This window comes from Heterodontus francisci, chromosome 4, assembly GCF_036365525.1.
Source record: "Heterodontus francisci isolate sHetFra1 chromosome 4, sHetFra1.hap1, whole genome shotgun sequence".
NCBI classification, from domain to species: Eukaryota; Metazoa; Chordata; class Chondrichthyes; order Heterodontiformes; family Heterodontidae; genus Heterodontus; species Heterodontus francisci.
The window spans coordinates 15,933,007-15,951,234 of record NC_090374.1 but is presented as its reverse complement, the minus strand read 5'-3'; the positions used below and the strand labels follow the sequence as shown (position 1 = coordinate 15,951,234).

The 18,228-nt window shown below is 44.2% G+C and overlaps 1 protein-coding gene across 11 annotated transcripts in view; it reads left to right on the top strand.

The window, feature by feature from the left end:
• poln (polymerase (DNA directed) nu) overlaps window positions 1-18,228 on the top strand; it is a 549,154-nt gene that overhangs the window by 167,105 nt on the left and 363,821 nt on the right. For 10 of the 11 annotated variants that reach the window (XM_068029211.1, XM_068029206.1, XM_068029213.1 and 7 more), the window contains 4 exons: window positions 9,328-9,423; window positions 13,864-13,920; window positions 15,572-15,625; window positions 18,090-18,155. In XM_068029211.1, coding sequence (XP_067885312.1) covers window positions 9,328-9,423; window positions 13,864-13,920; window positions 15,572-15,625; window positions 18,090-18,155 — 273 coding nt within the window. The remainder of the gene's footprint in view (window positions 1-9,327; window positions 9,424-13,863; window positions 13,921-15,571; window positions 15,626-18,089; window positions 18,156-18,228) is intronic. The other variant, XM_068029207.1, reaches the window with a different exon arrangement.

Sequence of the window (18,228 nt, the reverse complement as noted above, 5' to 3'; positions counted from 1 at the left end):
GACAGATTTTGGAAAGATGTAAAGCTAACAGGGTTGTGGTGGTGGGTGATTTTAACTTCCCCAATATTGACTGGGACTCACTTTGTGCTAGGGGCTTGGATGGGGCAGAATTTGTGAGGAGCATCCAGGAGGGCTTCTTGAAACAGTATGTAGATAGTACAACTAGGGATGGGGCCATTCTGGACCTGGGATTGGGGAATGAGCCCGGCCAGGTGGTCGAAGTTTCAGTGGGGGAGCATTTCGGGAGCAGTGACCATAATTCCTTAAGTTTTAAGGTACTTGTGGATAAGGATAAGAGTAGTCCTCGGGTGAAGGTGCTAAATTGGGGGAAGGCTAATTATAACAATATTAGACAGGAACTGAAGAATTTAGATTGGGGGCGGCTGTTTGAGGGTAAATCAACATCTGACATGTGGGAGTCTTTCAAACTTCAGCTGATTAGAATCCAGGACCAGCATGTTCCTGTGAGGAAGAAAGACAAGTTTGGCAAGTTTCGGGAAGCTTGGATAACACGGGATATTGTGAGCCTAGTCAAAAAGAAAAAGGAAGCATTTGTAAGGGCTGGAAGGCTAAGAACAGATGAAGCACTTGAGGAATATAAAGACAGTAGGAAGGAACTTAAGCAAGGAGTTAGGAGGGCTAAAAGGGGTCATGAAAAGTCATTGGCAAACAGGATTAAGGAAAATCCCAAGGCTTTTTATACATATATAAAGAGCAAGAGGGTAACCATATATAAAGAGCAAAAGGGTTGGCCCACTCAAGGACAGAGATGGGAATCTATGTGTGGAGCCAGAGGAAATGGGTGAGGTGCTAAATGAGTACTTTGCATCCGTATTCACCAAAGAGAAGGACTTGGTGAATGATGGGCCTCGGGAAGGGAGCGTAGATAGTCTCAGTCATCTCATTATCAAAAAGGAGGAGGTGTTGGGTGTCTTGCAAAGCATTAAGGTAGATAAGTCCCCAGGGCCTGATGGGATCTCCCCTAGAATACTGAGGGAGGCAAGGGAAGAAATTGATGGGGCCTTGACAGAAATCTTTGCATCCTCATTGGCTACAGGTGAGGTCTCAGAGGACTGGAGAATAGCCAATGTTGTTACTTTGTTTAAGAAGGGTGGTAAGGATAATCCAGGAAATTATAGGCCGGTGAACCTTACGTCAGTGGTAGGGAAATTATTAGAGAGGATTCTTCGGGACAGGATTTACTCCCATTTCGAAACAAACAAACTTATTAGCGAGAGACAGCATGGTTTTGTGAAGAGGAGGTCGTGTCTTACTAATTTGATTGAGTTTTTTGAGGAAGTGACGAAGATGATTGATGAGAGAAGGGCGGTGGATGTTGCCTATATGGACTTTAGTAAAGCCTTTGACAAGGTCCCACATGGCAGACTGGTGCAAAAGGTGAAGTCACACGGGATCAGAGGTGAGCTGGCAAGATGGATACAGAACTGACTCTGTCATAGAAGACAGAGGGTATCAGTGGATGGGTGTTTTTCTGAATGGAGGGATGTGACTAGTGGTGTTCCGCAGGGATCAGTGCTGGGACCTTTGCTGTTTGTAGTATATATAAATGATTTGGAGGAAAATGTAGCTGGTCTGATTCGTAAGTTTGCGGACAACACAAAAGTTTGTGGAGTTGCGGATAATGATGAGGATTGTCAGAGGATACAGCAGGATATAGATCGGTTGGAGACTTGGGCGGAGAAATGGCAGATGGAGTTTAATCCGGACAAATGTGAGGTAATGCATTTTGGAAGGTCTAATGCAGGTGGGAGGTATACAGTAAATGGCAGAACCCTTGGGAGTATTGACAGGCAGAGAGATCTGGGCGTACAGGTCCACAGGTCACTGAAAGTGGCAACGCAGGTGGATAAGGTAGTCTTGAAGGCATACGGCATGCTTACCTTCATCGGTCGGGGCATAGAGTATAAAAATTGGCAAGTCATGTTGCAGCTGTACGGAATCTTAGTTAGGCCACACTTAGAATATTGCGTGCAATTCTGGTCGCCACACTACCAGAAGGACGTGGAGGCTTTGGAGAGGGTACAGAGGAGGTTTACCAGGATGTTGCCTGGTCTGGAGGACATTAACTATGAGGAGAGGTTGGAAAAACACGGATTGTTTTCACTGGAACGACGGAGGTGGAGGGGCGACATGATAGTGGTTTACAAAGTTATGAGCGGCATGGACAGAGTGGATAGTCAGAAGCTTTTTCCCAGCGTGGAAGAGTCAGTTACTAGGGGACATAGGTTTAAGGTGCGAGGGGCAAAGTTTAGAGGGGATGTGCGAGGCAAGTTTTTTACACAGGTGGTGAGTGCCTGGAACGTGCTGCCGGGGGGCTGGTGGAAGCAGATACGATCGCAACGTTTAAGAGACATCTTGATAAATATATGAATAGGAAGGGAATAGAGGGATATGGGCCTCGGAAGTGCAGAAGGTGTTAGTTTCGGCAGGCATCAAGATCGGCGCAGGCTTGGAGGGCCGAATGGCCTGTTCCCTTGCTGTACTGTTCTTTGTTCTTTTGTACTTGCATGCCAAACAGCAGAAGCAGCATGCAATGGACAGAGGTAAGCAATCCCACAACCAACGGATCAGATCTAAGCTCTCCAGTCCTGCCACATCCAGCCGTGAATGGTGGTGGACAATTAAACGACTAACTGGAGGAGGTGGCTGCACAAATACCCCCATCCTCAACAATGGGGAAGCCCAGCACATCAGTGCAAAAGACAAGGCTGAAGCATTTACATCCATCTTCAACCAGAACTGCCGAGTGGATGATCCATCTCTGCCTCCTCCTGAGTTCCCCAGCATCACAGATGCCAGTCTTCAGCCAATTCGAATCATTCCACGTGATATCAAGAAATGGCTGACAGCACTGGATCCTGCAAAGGCCATGGGTTCTGACAACATTCCAGCAATGGTACTGATGACCTGTGCTCCAGATCTTGCCGCACCCCTAGCCAAACTGTTCCAGTACAGCTACAACACTGGATCTACCCGGCAATGTGGAAAATTGCCCAAGTTTGTATGTGCACAAAAAGCTGCACAAATCAAACTCGACCAATTACTGCCCTATCAGTCTACTCCTGATCATCAGTGAAGTGATGGAAGGTGTCATCGATAGTGCTATCAAATGGCACTTGCTTAGCAATAACCTGCTCAGTGACGCTCAGTTTGGGTTCTGCCAGGACCACTCAGCTCCTGACCTCATTACAGCCTTGGCCCAAACATGGACAAAAGAGCTGAACTCCAGAGGTAAGGTGAGAGTGACTGCCCTTGACATCAAGGCAGCATTTGACCGAGTATGGCATCAAGGAGCCCTAGCAAAACTGGAGTTAATTGGAATCAGGGGGAAAACTCTCCGCTTGTTGGAGTCATACCTAGCGCAAAGGAAGATGGTTGTGGTTGCTGGACGTCAATCATCTCATTCCAAGGTCATCACTGCAGGAGTACCTCAGGGTAGTGTCCTAGCCCGACCATCTTCAGTTGCTTCATCAATGACCTTCCCTCCATCATAAGGTCAGAAGTGGGGATGTTCACTGATGATTGCACAATGTTCAACACCATTCGCTACTCCCCAGATACTGAAGTAGCCCATGTCCATAACATCCAGGCTTGGGTTGATAAGTAACATTCGCGCCACACAAGTGCCAGGCAATGACTATTTCAAACAAGAGAGAATCTAACCATCTCCCCTTGACGTTCAATGGCATTACGGAATCCCTCACTATTAACATCCTGGGGGTCACCATTGACCAGAAACTGAACTGGACCAGCCACATAAATGCTGTGGCTACAAGAGCAGGTCAGAGCTGGGAATTCTGCAGCAGGTAACTCACTTCCTGTCTCTCCCCAATTCCTGTCCACCATCTACAAGGCACAAGTCAGGAGTGTGATGGAATACTCTCCACTTGCCTAGATGGGTGCAGCTCCAACAACACTCAAGAAGCTTGACACTACCAGGACAAAGCAGCCTGCTTGATTGGCAACCCATCCACCACCTTCAACATTCACTCCCTCCGCCACCGATGCACAATGGCAGCAGTGTGTGCCATGTACAAGATGCACTGCAGCAACACATTAAGGCTCCTTCGACAGCACCTTCCAAACCCATGTCCTCTACTACCTAGAAGGACAAGGGCAGCTGATGCATGGGAACACTGTTACGAGGGTTTCCATTTTTTGTTAAAACTTGAGAATCTATATTTTTAAAACTGAAAAGGATTCCATGGATGCTGGAATCTTGAAGAAGTTGAACATGATGGTGTTTTTCTTAAAAGGATGGTGAACAGAAGGTTGACCAGTAAAGAATCTTACTGGAAAGCATGTGTTTGCAAATAACCCAGTGGGGCTTTGTGCTTGTGACTGTGAGAAGGATGTTTACAAGAGAATGAGAATCCAAGATTTATGGCTGTCATACAACTTGCCTCTGGAAAGGTTTTTGTTTCATTTTGAACTGTTAAAAAGCCAGTGGGTGTTTGGCCAAGAACTGAAAGAAGTTTGCTTCCTGACCTGCCAGGAGAATACCGCTGATATCTCTCTCTCTTTGAAGAATTTCTGCACTTTAAAGAATTCCTGCATCAAGTTGTTCTGTTGCTTCTTGTATTTCATGCAATCCTGCATGTTCGTAGAAACCTTGCATCTTTGAAGGAACTTTGCATCGCATGTGTGAGAATTTACACCTTTGTTGCTGAACACCTGATGTAAGACCTATGTGAAGTCTTCTGTGCTGAAACACTTTAAATGCCTACCCAAACGGACCATCAACATCGCCTGGAAAGACAGTACTAGGACGATACCTAGTGGCAGCCGCCTATTCGCCTTTGGGACACCTCGACATAACAAAGGACTTCCTTCCATACCTTCTTTTAAGCCTAAGTGTTTTTTTAATTCCTGCTATTTCTTTCTTACAGCTGTAGACAAAAATCCCTTTTTTCCCCTGGTAGTGCATGTGAGTGTGTGTGAGGACTAGGATAAAAATAGGGGGCCTTTGGTATTTCAATTCGCGTGTATGTTTACTTTATTATTGGTTAAGATTTGGGGTATAATAAATGGATAATTTTGTTGTTTATTAAACAAACCTGGTTGGTGTGCTTTATTCTTATTATTGGATAAAAAATTGTCTGAAGGACAGAAAACAGCAAATTGTGGTAAATGGTTGTTTTTCAGACTGGAGGATGGTAGACAGTGGTGTTCCCCAAGGGTCATTGCTAGGACCACTGCTTTTTTTGTTATATATAAATGACTTGGATCTTGGAACAGAGTAGAATTTCAGAATTTGCTGATGACACCAAACTGAGGAGCAGTATGTGAGGACGATATGAATTGCCTGCAATAGAACATAGATAGGCTAGCAGAATGGGCAGACAGGTGGCAGATGGAATTTAATACAGACAAGTGTGAGGTGATGCATTTTGGCAGAAGGAAATGGAGAGGCAATATATACTTAATGGCACAGTTCTAAAGAGTGTGCAGGGACTGAGGGACCTTGAGTTGCAAGTGCATCGATCTTTGAAGGTGGCAGGACATATTGAGAGACTGATTAGTAAAGCATATGGAATCTTGGGATTCATAAATAGAGGCACTGAGTACAAAAGCAGGGAAGTTATGCTGAACCTTAATAAAGCTCTGATTAGGTCCCAACTGGAATATTGCATCCAGTTCTGGTTATCACACTTTAGGAAGGATGTGAGGGTCCTTGAGAGGGTGCAGCGGAGATTTACCAGAATGGTTCCAGGGATCTGGGATTTTAGTTACAAGGTTAGGGTGGAAAAGCTGAGTTTGTTCTTCTTAGAACAAAGGAGATTGAGGGGGAGATTTAATAGAAGTGTACAAAATTATGACAAACTTAGATAAGGTAGACAAGGAAAAACTGTTTCCATTAACTAATGGTACAAGGACTAGGGGACACAGATTGAAGGTTTTGAGAAAGAGATGCAGGGGGAATATGAGGAAGAAATTTTTTTGCGCAGCGGGTGGTAACGACTTGAAACGCACTGCCCACAAGGGTGGTGGAAGTGAAGATAATCGATGACTTCAAAAGGAAATTAGATAGCCACTTGAAGGAAATAGACTCACAGGGTTACAGGGACTGAGTGGAGGAATGGGACTGACTGGATAGCTCTGTGGAGAGCCAGCATGGACTTGATGGGTTGAAGGGCCTTATTTTGTCGTAAATGACTCTATGACTATGAAATGACTCTATGTTAAGAGGTTCAATTTGGAGGCTTTACATTTTGCCAAACACCTGGCTGGTTCTGCTTGGGAACCCTGGCTGGTTCAGAGTACCATGCAGTTGCAAGGGTTGCATTGACTCTGATGCAGCCCTGTCCTGCTCTCTGGGTATGGTAGTATAGTGGTATCTTACTGGACTACTACTCCAGAGGGCTGGACTAATGCTCTGAGGGTGTAAGGTCAAATCACACCATGGCAGCTGGGGGAATTTATATTCAATTAATTAATTAACCTCAGTCATGACAACCATATAGCTGCTAGGTTGTTGTAAAAACTCATCTGGTTCACTCATGATGTCAGCCGAAAAAATCTGCCATCCCTACCCAGCCTGGCCTATATTTGACTCCACACAGCAATGTGGTTGACTCAACTGCTCTTTGAAATGGCCAAGCAAACCTCGCAGTTGCCTTGAAGAAAGTAACTTACCACCACCTTCTCAAGGCCATTAATGCTGGCCTTACCATGTGACACCCACATCCTATGAATGAAAAAAGACTCTAAAATGTTATCTCTTCCCTCTAAACATTCTGCTTTCCAACATGACTTTGGTACCATGTGCAGATATATTCTCCATTCAGTACTTTCATTGGCATAAGTTAAGATGATTGGAAGGATCTTGTGTGAGAACCCTCCTATTCAAGCGCTGTTTAACTGTATATATTTTTTCAAGCTTCCATGGGAGCTCAATTAACATACATTTGAAGCACACTAATGAAGGGAATAATTTTCAGACAAATGAATGGTTTGTTTTTATTCTGGTACGTCTGTAACATTGTCTGACTTCGCCCCGTCTCAGCTCATTTGCTGCTGAAACCTTCATTCATGTCTTTACCTCGAGACTTGACTATTCCAACGCACTCCTGGCTGGTCTCCCACATTCTACTCTCCGTAAACTTGAGGTCATCCAAATCTTTACTGCCCATGTTCTAACTCGCACCTATCCCTTCCTCTTAGGCAGTCCCCCGGGAATGAGGATGACTTTATTCCACTTAAGGGTTGTGGGTCCTTCAGTTACTGAATAGTCCAATTCTGATCCGCACACTCCGCCACAGGTGGGGCAGGTGATGTTTGGTGAGGCGAGTGAATGGGATGCTTGAAATTCCAAATGCTCCTTCCGGTGTTTTCACTTGGTCGCTGCCTGGGCATGTTGGTGTTGTTGGAACTGGCTGGCACCTTCGCTGATGCTTATTCTCCATTTTGGGTGGTCTCGGGAAGGGATTCCAATGATGTCAGTGGAGAAGAAGAATAATTCTGGCCTCTTGTGCATCCCTGATTTTAATCTGTCCACCATTGGTGGCTTTCAATTGCCAAGGTCCAAAGCTCTGGAATCTCCTCCCTAAACCTCTCCCCCTCTCCACCTCGCTTTCCTTCTTTAAGACACTCCTTAAAACCTATCTCTTTGACCGAGCTTTTGGTCATCTGGCCTAATATCTGGCTCAGTGTCATACTTTGTTTTATAATGCTCCTAGAAAGTACCTTGGGACTTTTTAAAAAGGCGCTATATAAATATATGCTGTTGTTATCGTACATAAGAGTTCCCAAATATGTATCTTTTATAGGAGATATTATAAACCTATTTAATGCATGAATAATATAAATGTTTAGAATTTTTGAAAAGGAGAGAGCTTGTGTGGGTGCAATCATTTTTGGTCAGACAGTGGGAGTTTGGGGGATGGAGGTGGGGGTGGGGGGGTGGTCGCAGGTTATGATCCCTGCACCTGAATGGTGAGGCCCAAGGTGGCCATGATATTGGGCATTGGGCCTCATTTCCATGAAGTGGAAAAAGCATGGTTGAAGATTGGTTTGCTGTGATGCTAGCAACGGCCGTCAGGTAAGTGGGCGGGGGAGGGGGGCGGCAACTGGAAAGGCAGGTGGAGGGAATTGGTAGCCGATGGCAGAGGGAGCGGTCCGTGCTCTTTTAATGCAGAGCTCCGGGTTGAGGTAAGTTCATTTTTAAACCTCAGCTTGTTGGTTGCGAGCTAACGGACTGTCCCTTTAAGGACCTGGTTTTCCTGAGCTGCCTCAGGCCAAACTCGTCTTGCAGTGAGGCCTGAAACAGGCATTAGGCCCCTTATTTGCATATGAAAAGGGCCGAACACCTGTTTCAGGCACAACCCCTCACGCAGATTTATTTATCTTTTACCAATATGACAGGCTGTGCATTCCCGGCTCAAAAATCTGGCATTATGTAGTTGATTTTCCAGGCTCAGAGTTCCTTGAGTAATCCATTCATTGATCACAGAATTGTTACCGTTGGTTGTTGCCGTTTTTGCTCCCTGCTATTTAGTGCCCCAGTTTTAATGGTGCCACCGGTCTTCACTTATTTCTTTAATACTAAGAATGATTCAGCTGTTGGAAGGCTATCAAAACATAAAGTGTTTTAGGGTAAAAATATTGTAAACCGCCAGTCTGTTTGCGGTGGCGATACTCTTCATTTTCTGTCTTTGCTAAAAGACATAGGTGCAGGAGCTCGGGGCAGAATCTGGATCCCCCCCTCAGCCCTTCACAGGGGAAAACAGGTCACCATCCTACCTGGTATTTAGTAAGTTACAATTGACGGGTTCAGGGGATGGATTTTCCCACTGGCGTTTTCTCTGGATGAGCACGCAACACGCTCCTGCTAAATTTTACCTCTGCACGTTTTTTAGGTTGCTGCTAAACTCACTTTAAGCCAACTGGTGAACACCCATGTTAAAATAACACAGAGTCTGGACATGTGTGTTTGTCCAGGAACAACGTTGCCATAACATCCATTGCCAAAGAAATGTATTGTTCTTTTAATGATCAAAGTTGGATCCTGCAGTTAATGTATGCAAAAATTAGATTTTTATCTTGACGAGTTCATTGTTCACAGTGCGTTAATTTAAATCAAATTGGAGATAACTTTAACTTGCTGGGTGAGAGACACATGGGATCAGGTGGAACGTTGGTTTTACATTCAGATCAATATTGATCTTTGTTGTGTTCAATGGACAGTAAATTCGGTTGGAGTGTGAAACCCGATCCATCAGTTTCTCACTGGGCAGGTTGGCTTAAAACCTTTCACTTTTGATCGAAAAGCAATTTCAACATTTTTCATCTTCTGAACTGAGGTAGATTCTGTTCGGCAAACTCCGCTTGCACCTGCTTTGTGAGAAAAAGAAGCTTCCAAGAACAGACCCTCGGCAGCAGCAGTCAACCTCTGAGGCAGTGGTGAGTCTGGCTTGAGCAAGGAAGCTCATACAAAACGAAAGGGGCTCAGATTCAGAGCTTTTATACTGATAGATGAGGAAAGATGGGCAGACGGTCGAGTGGAGCATAAAGGCTGCGTCAACTCATTGGGCCGATGTTCTGTTTCTGTGCTGTGCTGTCCAATGTGATTTTGTGTTTTGACTAATTACTTTCTATTTAATATCAGAGAGCACAGAAGGAGACCATTTGGCCCATTGTTTCTGTGCTGGCTCTTTGAAGGATCTATCCAATTAGTCTCACCTTTCTCCATAGCGCTGCAAATTTCTCCTTTTCAAGTATTTATCCAATTTCCCTTTTGAAATTTACTATTGAATCTGCTTCCACTGCCCTTTCAAGCAGCAATTTCCAGATCACAACAACTTGCTCTGCAAACAAAAAAATTCCTCTGCTCTACCCTGGCTGCTTCCCCAATTACCTCAGCAGTGAGACTTGTCATTGACCTCGGCAGTGAGACTTGGCATTAGCCTTAGCAGTGAAACTCGTCATTGACTTCGGCAGTGAGCCTTGTCATTAGCCTTAGCAGTGAGACTCGTCATTGACTTCGGCAGTGAGACTCGTCATTAACCTTGGGAGTGAGATTCGGCATTAACTTTGTCATTGAGTCTCAGCACTGAGACTCAGCGGTGAGACGCGGCAGTGAGACTCGGCATTAACTTTGGGAGTGAGCCCTGGCATTAACCTCAGCGGTGAGACTCGGCAGGCTTGTCAACCACAGGACCGTGGTAGCTGATCTCCACTCCTCCCCTAATGACCAGGCAACAGTGTTGTCTTCTCTATAGCCTAAGGGTGTTGAGAGTAATTGAACCCGGGCTAGTACCATCCTGTTTATTAACTTTACCACATTTCCGTTTTCAAACATTTCTGTACTCTGCTGTTCCAATGCAAGCCTCATTCATGGCTGTAATGTATTGGTTGCCATGTGAAGTAATGCATTGGGGGCAGATTTATCTGAACCTGCTTGGCAGTACAGTGCAGGTTTGGGTGCCCTTTACATTTTATATTCCATTTGCAGAGTCAGTTACAATTACCCCCAATGTACGAATCTCTGACAACTTTTTCTTTCTCCTCCGAAGTGAACAAGTTGCAAGGGGGAAGGAGTATAAAAGTAGGGAATTATTGCTACAACTGTACAGGGTGTTGGTGAGACCCCACCTAGAGTACCGCGTATAATTTTGGTTTCCTTATTTAAGGAGGGATATACTTGCATTGGAGGTGGTTCAGAGAAGTTCACTAGGTTGATTCCTGGGATGAGGAAAGGTTGAGCAGGTTGGGCATATACTCTTTGGAGTTTAGAAGAATGAGAGGTGATCTTATTGAAAGGTATAAGATTCTGAGGGGGCTTGACAGGGTAGGTGCTGAGAGGATGTTTCCCCTTGTGGGGGAATCTAGAACTAGGTGGCACAGTTTCAAAATAAGGGGTCTCCCATTTAACATAGAAACATAGAAAATAGGAGCAGGTGTAGGCCATTCGGCCCTTCGAGCCTGCTCCGCCATTCATTATGATCATGGTTGATCATCCAACTCAGTAACCTGTTCCCACTTCCCCCCCATATCCTTTGATCCCTTTAGACCCAAGAGCTATATCTAACTCCTTCTTGAAAACATACAATGTTTTGTCCTCAACTGCTTTCTGTGGTAGTGAATTCCACAGGCTCACCACTCTGGGTGAAGAAATTTCTCCTCATCTCAGTCCTGAAAGGTTCACACCGTATCCTTAGACTATGACCCCTGGTTCTGGACTTCCCCACCTCGGGAACATCCTTCCTGCATCTACCCTGTCAAGTCCTGTTAGAATTTTATAGGTTTCTATGAGATCCCCCCTCACTCTTCTGAACTCCAGCGAATATAATCCTAATCGATTCAATCTCACCTCATACGTCAGTCCCGCCAGCCCAGGAATCAGTCTGGTAAACCTTCGCTGCACTCCCTCTATAGCAAGAACATCCTTTCTCAGATAAGGAGACCAAAACTGCACACAATATTCCAGGTGTGGTCTCACCAAGGCCCTGTATAATTGCAGCAAAACATCCCTGCTCCTGTACTCGAATCCTCTCGCTATGAAGGCCAACATACCATTTGCCTTTTTCACCGCCTGTTGCACCTGCATGCTTACCTTCAGCAACTGGTGTACGAGAACACCCAGGTCTTGCTGCATATTCCCCTCTCTCAGTTTATAGCCATTCCGATAATAATCTGCCTTCCTGTTTTTGCTACCAAGGTGGATAACCTCACATTTATCCACATTATACTGCATCTGCCATGCATTAGCCCACTCACTCAACTTGTCCACATCCCCCTCACAACTCACCGTCCCACCCAGTTTTGTGTCATCTGCAAATTTGGAGATATTACATTTAGTTCCCTCATCTAAATCATTAATATATATTGTGAATAGCTGGGGTCCTAGCACCGATCCCTGTGGTACCCCACTAGTCTCTGCCTGCCATTCGGAAAAAGACCCATTTATCCTTACTCTTTGTTTCCTGTCTGCCAACCAATTTTCTATCCATCGCTACCCCCAATCCCATGTGCTTTAATTTTACATGCTAATCTCTTATGTGGGACTTTGTCGATAGCCTTCTGAAAGTCCAAATAAACCACATCCACTGGCTGTCCCTCATCAACTCTACTACTTACATCCTCGAAGAATTCTAGTAGATTTGTCAAGCATGATTTCCCTTTCGTAAATCCATGCTGACTCTGCCCGATTCTACCACTGTTCTCTAAGTGCTCTGCCATAAAATCTTTGATAATGGACTCTAGAATTTTCCCCACTACTGACGTCAGGCTGACTGGTCTATAATTCCCTGCTTTCTCTCTGCCTTCCTTTTTAAATAGTGAACATGAGGAGAAATTTTTTTTCTCTCTGAGGGTTGTGTGACTTTGGAATTCTCTGCCTCAGAAGGTGGTGGAGGCGGGGACATTGAATAATTTTAAGGTGGGGGTAGATAGATTCTTGTTAGGTAAGGGAATCAAAGGTTATCGGGGGTAGATGGGAGTGTGGAATTCGAGACACAAACAGATCAGCCATGATCTTACTGAATGGCAGAACTGGCTAGAGGGGCCAAATGGCCTACTCTTAATTTGCATGTTTGTATGTTCATAGGAGGAATTTCTTCTTGCAGAGGGTCATTAATCTTTGGAATTTATCCCAGAGAGCAGTGGAGGCTGGGTCATTGAATATATTCAAGGCTGAGTTGGACAGATTTTTGAACAACAAAAGAGTAAAGGGTTATGGGGGGCCGGCAGGAAAGTGGAGTTAAGGTCATAATCAGATTAGCCATGATCTTATTGAATGGTGGAGTTAGCTCGAGCCTGAATAGCCTACTCCTGCCCCTATTTCTTTTGCTCTTGTGTAAACATGGTGAAGTTTTAATGATTAGAATGTTGGCTTTAATTATTGCATTAATGGAAATTCACACTCGTGTCTCTTCACATGAACTCACCAAGGGATCAGACTCTCAATTGCAATTATCACAAGTGTAATTAAATTCACTAAGAAAGCTTTGCAGAGGAGATTTACTAGAACGGTACCACAGTTCCATGAAGAGACTGGAGACACTGGGATTGTTCTCCTTAGAGCAGAGAAGGTTAAGAGGAGATTTGATAGAGGTGTTCAAAATCATGAAGGGTTTTGATAGAGTAAATAGGGAGAGACTGTTTCCACCGGCAGGAGGGTCGGTAACAAAAGGGCTTAGATTTAAGGTGATTGGCAAAGAACCCAGAGGGAAGGTGAGGAGAATAAAGATTATGCTGTGAGTTTTTGTGATCTGTGATGCGCTGCCTGAAAGGGCAGTGGAAGCAGATTCAATCATGGCTTTCAAAAGGGAATTGGATAAAGACTTGAAAGAGAAGAATTTTCAGGGCCATGGGAAAAAAGCAGGGGAGTGGGACTAATTGAATCTCTCTTCCAAAGAGCCAGCACAGGCACGATAGGGAGAATGGCCTCCTCCGTGCAGAATGATTCTAGTAGGATTATAAGAGCTGCAAACAGCGGTACGTAAGTAGAATGTTTTTCTAATTCAAATCAGCCACAACATCTGATGTAGCTGATTTGTGATCTACCCGAGGTGTGCAGTACTATCTGGTTCTATGGTATGCTTAAAACTGCTGTGTACAAGAGTCAATAAATTAAGTGAGATTTATTTAGAGGAAGAATGCTATTGTATTTTGTTGCCATAAATTATAGGTTTTTAAAAAGGTTGTTTAAGTGATTGGTTACCTTATAAAAGATTCATGTTGGAACATACAATCCAATAAAAAACTATCAGCTCTATTTCCTGTGAATAATTCTTTGACATGAATACTCCCAGTAAGAGAAAGGTGAGAGAGCTTTATTTATCAGTGCTGGGTTTTTGGACTATTTAAATATTGAGACCTGTTGTACGATTTATTTACTAGCTGCTGCAGCTGCAGGAACTCCACCCACTACCTAAAATCATCCTGGAATACAGGCAGGTGAGTTAATCACTGTTAAGCAGTAACATGACTGATTGACAACCACATTGCGGGAGGGAAGGTGCTGAACCCGAATCTCTCTTCCATTTGAATAAAGTATTGTGGGGTCCACCTATGGCCCTAATGGGCAAGTCAAAGAATCATACAGCACAGAGGCCATTTGACCCATTGGGCCTGTACTGACTTTTTGAAAGAGCTGTCCAAATTAGTCCCACAACACTACATTTTCTGGCAACGAGGGATGGGATCTGAACCCACGTGTGCAAAGCACAAGAAAATTTAGTGCTGTGCTGTGATTTTGAGTTTTCTTAAATGATAAGCACAGGGTTTATATTTGGATTCAACACAAACACTATTTATTATCTTACTTATCTACGTGGCATGAGCTCTACACTTGGCTCAGGTCCAGGTCCTTTCCACACTGGTGTCTGTGTGTGTCTGTGTCTGTGTGTTCTCTCTGCATGCCATGTGTTCAGTGTTCCTCTCAAAATGGTGTTTCCTCCTTATCTATATATATGATGCTGTCATCAGTTGCATCAGTGGCCTTGTCTCTTAAAGGTACAGTTTCTTAAAGTTGAAGTCACCATTACACTACATTACACCACACACAAAGAGATGTTCTAAAGGAATGGGGTGCTGGTGGAAGAAGAGGCCACTGTTACCCCCTCCCCATCCCCGCCTCTGTCAGACTTAGTGATTGCAGCTAGAAATCTGGTGGTAATCACTTCCACCCCAAGTTACTACTCCTCCGTTCCCACTCCTTCAGATTTCCACTCCCCTGCCCCCACCGCCTCCCAAAACCCCCAGAAATTCTCGACTCTTAACAAAAGGGAGCTCTTTCAAAATGTTTTCTTCAGTTCATCTCTCCCAGCTCTGACACCTTGACTAAAATACTGTTGAAATAGAGGGTTTACATCTCTTAATTAGCATATATTTAAAGGTTGCTGTGGAAATGAGGAGACGAGATATTGGCCATCATTATGCAAGACATCTTTTTGGGGTGAGAAATGACCCTGTTGAGGGGACGAGTTGCAGGATGTGATTGGAAGCGGCAAATTCCAAGTGAGCAGAGCACTTGCCAGACACAGACTTTAGGCATTCTGAATATGCAAATTGAGGTCCTAACGCCAGTTTTAGGATCCCGATTCAAAGTTGGTCATCAATTGGGCGGATAGGGTCGCCAACTCTGAACATATTTTTGGAGGTGTTATCACATGAATTTCTGCCTCCAACCACCCTGCCCCCACACGCCCACCATTGGTCGCCTAACACATCCATCTTCACGTTGCCCCGCCTTCCCACGGTCAATCAGAATGTGAATAGACTCTTGGGTGATACACCCAATTGATGGTCAAGAATCATCCAAACAGACCTTTTTTCACATGTCTGATATCTTTATAACTAATAAATAACAGTATTCAATTTAAATGCCCCAATGACTTTTCTCCTGGGTTTGTTCACAGCTGTGTCCTGGAAATTAACCTTTAATCCCTGGAGATTCCAGGTCAATCCTGGTGGGTTGGCAATCCTATGGGTGAGGGGTGTGCTGCCATCAGCGGCCCAAGCAGCGATCCTTAAACAGTGTTAAAGAGCAAATAAAGCCATTCTGTCATGGACCCGGTACCAAGCACAGGCTCATTTCCTTTTTCAGATTCACAAGACAAAGTCAACATATATAGATGGACTGCTAGCCTGCATGAAGAAGGTAAATTATTTATTGTAGATAGCGTTTGACAGAAATGGGAGGATGTGCTGCCAGCATTGGAACAGCAATGCTGGCAGACGGCTGGTAACAGGCTGAACTCTGAGAGCAGCTTCATTAGGCAGCCTCTCTGCAAAGAAGTGCAAAGAGGGACCTAAAGGAGATATCTTGGAAGTTAAACAAGACATTTATGAACCATACTTGTCAATATTTTAGAGTGCTTAAACAAAACGTTATTTCCCTCTTGTTTCCTCCCCCTCCTTTCTCCTCCTAACCTCACTTCCCTCCTCCCCTCCCCTTCCTCTTCCCTCCCTCTCCTACTTATCTCATTAGCTTCCTCCTGAGGTACAATTCAGCAAGCGCTCATATGGCAGTCCACCTTGACATTGAGTGCTGGCCGGCTATTTAACAATGGAAGCTGCAGTTGCAAAGACCAAATCTGTCCTCACCCCATATCCGCACGTGCACTTCTAACAGAAGTCACTGGATAGTGGTAAAGAGCAGAAGCCCTGGCCAATTTACTGCGAACGAGAGGCAGTGTGTCCAGTTAGAGCGGGCCTAGTGCTGCTGCTCAGTTAGTGCTAGCTCAGAAGAATTGGGGATTAAACCTTCCTGATATGTATGACTTGTAGCCAAAATGGGAGGTGATCTTCAGCATTTGCCTCATGCTAATATTCAGTGGAGCAGGGTTAATGGCGACATTTAACATTTAGATGTCCAAAATTAAAAGAGTTGCAGATGAGTCATAGAACCGTACAATGGTACAGCACAGAAGCAGGCCATTCGGTCCATCGTGCCTATGCTGGCTCTTTGAAAGAGCTATCCAGTTAGTTCCACCCTCCTTCTCTTCCCCCATAAACCTGCAATTTTCTCCTTTTAAAGTATACTAATTCCATTTTGAAAGTAACTATTGAATCTGCTTCCACTGCCCTTCCAGGCAGTACATTCCAGATCAGAACTTGCGGTGTAAAATATATTTCATCTCTTCTCCCCTCAGGTTGTTTTGCCAAGTAACTTAAATCTTCCAGTAGAAACAGTTTACTCTGTCAAAACCTTTCATTATTGTGAACACTTCTAATAAATTTCCCCTTAACCTTCACTGCTTTAAGGAGAACAACTCCAGTTTTTTTGGTCTCTCTTCATAACTGATCTCCCTCATCCCTGGTGTCTCTCCTGCCCCTTCTCCAAGGCTAGACAGTCATCCTAAGTGTGGTTCCCAGAACTGGACACAATATACTCCAGCCAAGGCCTTCCTAGTGATTTGTAACGGTTTGGTCAGAGGCAGAAATGTCAGACATTTACTTGCCCGACTGAACAATAGAGGGAGATTTCCTCTGTTCACTGCCTGTAACGAAATCATAAATGTGAAGCTAAATAAGCAAGAGAGGAACCCCCCCTTCCCCCTTTACTAAGCAGTTTATACTTTACCATTTTTGGTGGAAGTTTTGAATTTACCTTACCTTGAAATCCTAAGAAAATTTTGAACAAAGAAGTGGAAGCTGTAAAAGTTCCCAGGATGGAAATACTGCAGTGAGAAATCTCTATCACTCTGCGATTTGTAAGCTAACAGTGAACCCCACAAAACAATGAAGAAAGAATTTGTCTTTATAAATTGATTTGCACAACCTCAGGACCTCCCAAATGCTTCACAGTCAATGAAGTACTTTTCAAGTGTAGTCACTGTTCTAAGGTAGGAAACACAGCAGCCAATTTTATGCACAGCAAGATCCCACAAACAGCAATGTGACAATGACCACACAATTTGTATTTCTAGTAATCTTCATTGAGGGATAAATATTGTCCAGGACAGCATGGAGAACTTCCCTGCCCTTCTTTGAACTAATGTCTTAGGATCTTTTACATCCACCTGAGAGAGCAGGCAGGGTCTCAGTTTAACACCTCACTTCAAAGGCAGCACCTCTGACGGTGCAACACTCCCTCAGTACTGCACTGGAGTATCAGCCATGTTTCTGGAGTAGGACTTAAACCCACAACCTTCTACCTCAGGAGCCACTGGGCAACCCACTAAGCCACACTGGCTATCCTGGAAAAATAATTAACTGGCTGTGAAACACTTTGGATGTCCCAAGGATTTGAAAGGTGCTATATAAATGCAATTTCCTTCTTTCTTTAATGAAACCATTGTCGAAGTGCAACTATAGGTAAAGATCATATTCCAATTGCACTTTTTTAATTAAAAACTGAAAAGGCTGGAAGCAGACAACAGATGCATCAACATCTGTGAACATATCAAACAGATTTGAATTTTAGCTGTAGATAATGTACCCAAACATTACCCCATCTTTTCTCTTTACAAATGATGACTGGTTGACCTGTTGTGTTCCAATATTTTCTTGATTTTTCTTCAGGTTTCCAGCATCTGCCATTTTGTTCTCATTTGTTTAATGATTAGTATCTCATTAGCTGGTGAGTTCTTGTCTTAAAGAATAAAGTCTTTGTTGTGCAGGGTTTTGTCTCCCCTACGTGGAATCAGACTGGTACTGTCAGTGGGAGACTATCGGCCAAGCATCCAGTAAGTACATTCACCATGTGGCTTCGTTCCTCTTTGTGTAATACGTTTGTGTGGGTCAAAACCAAGCAATTAG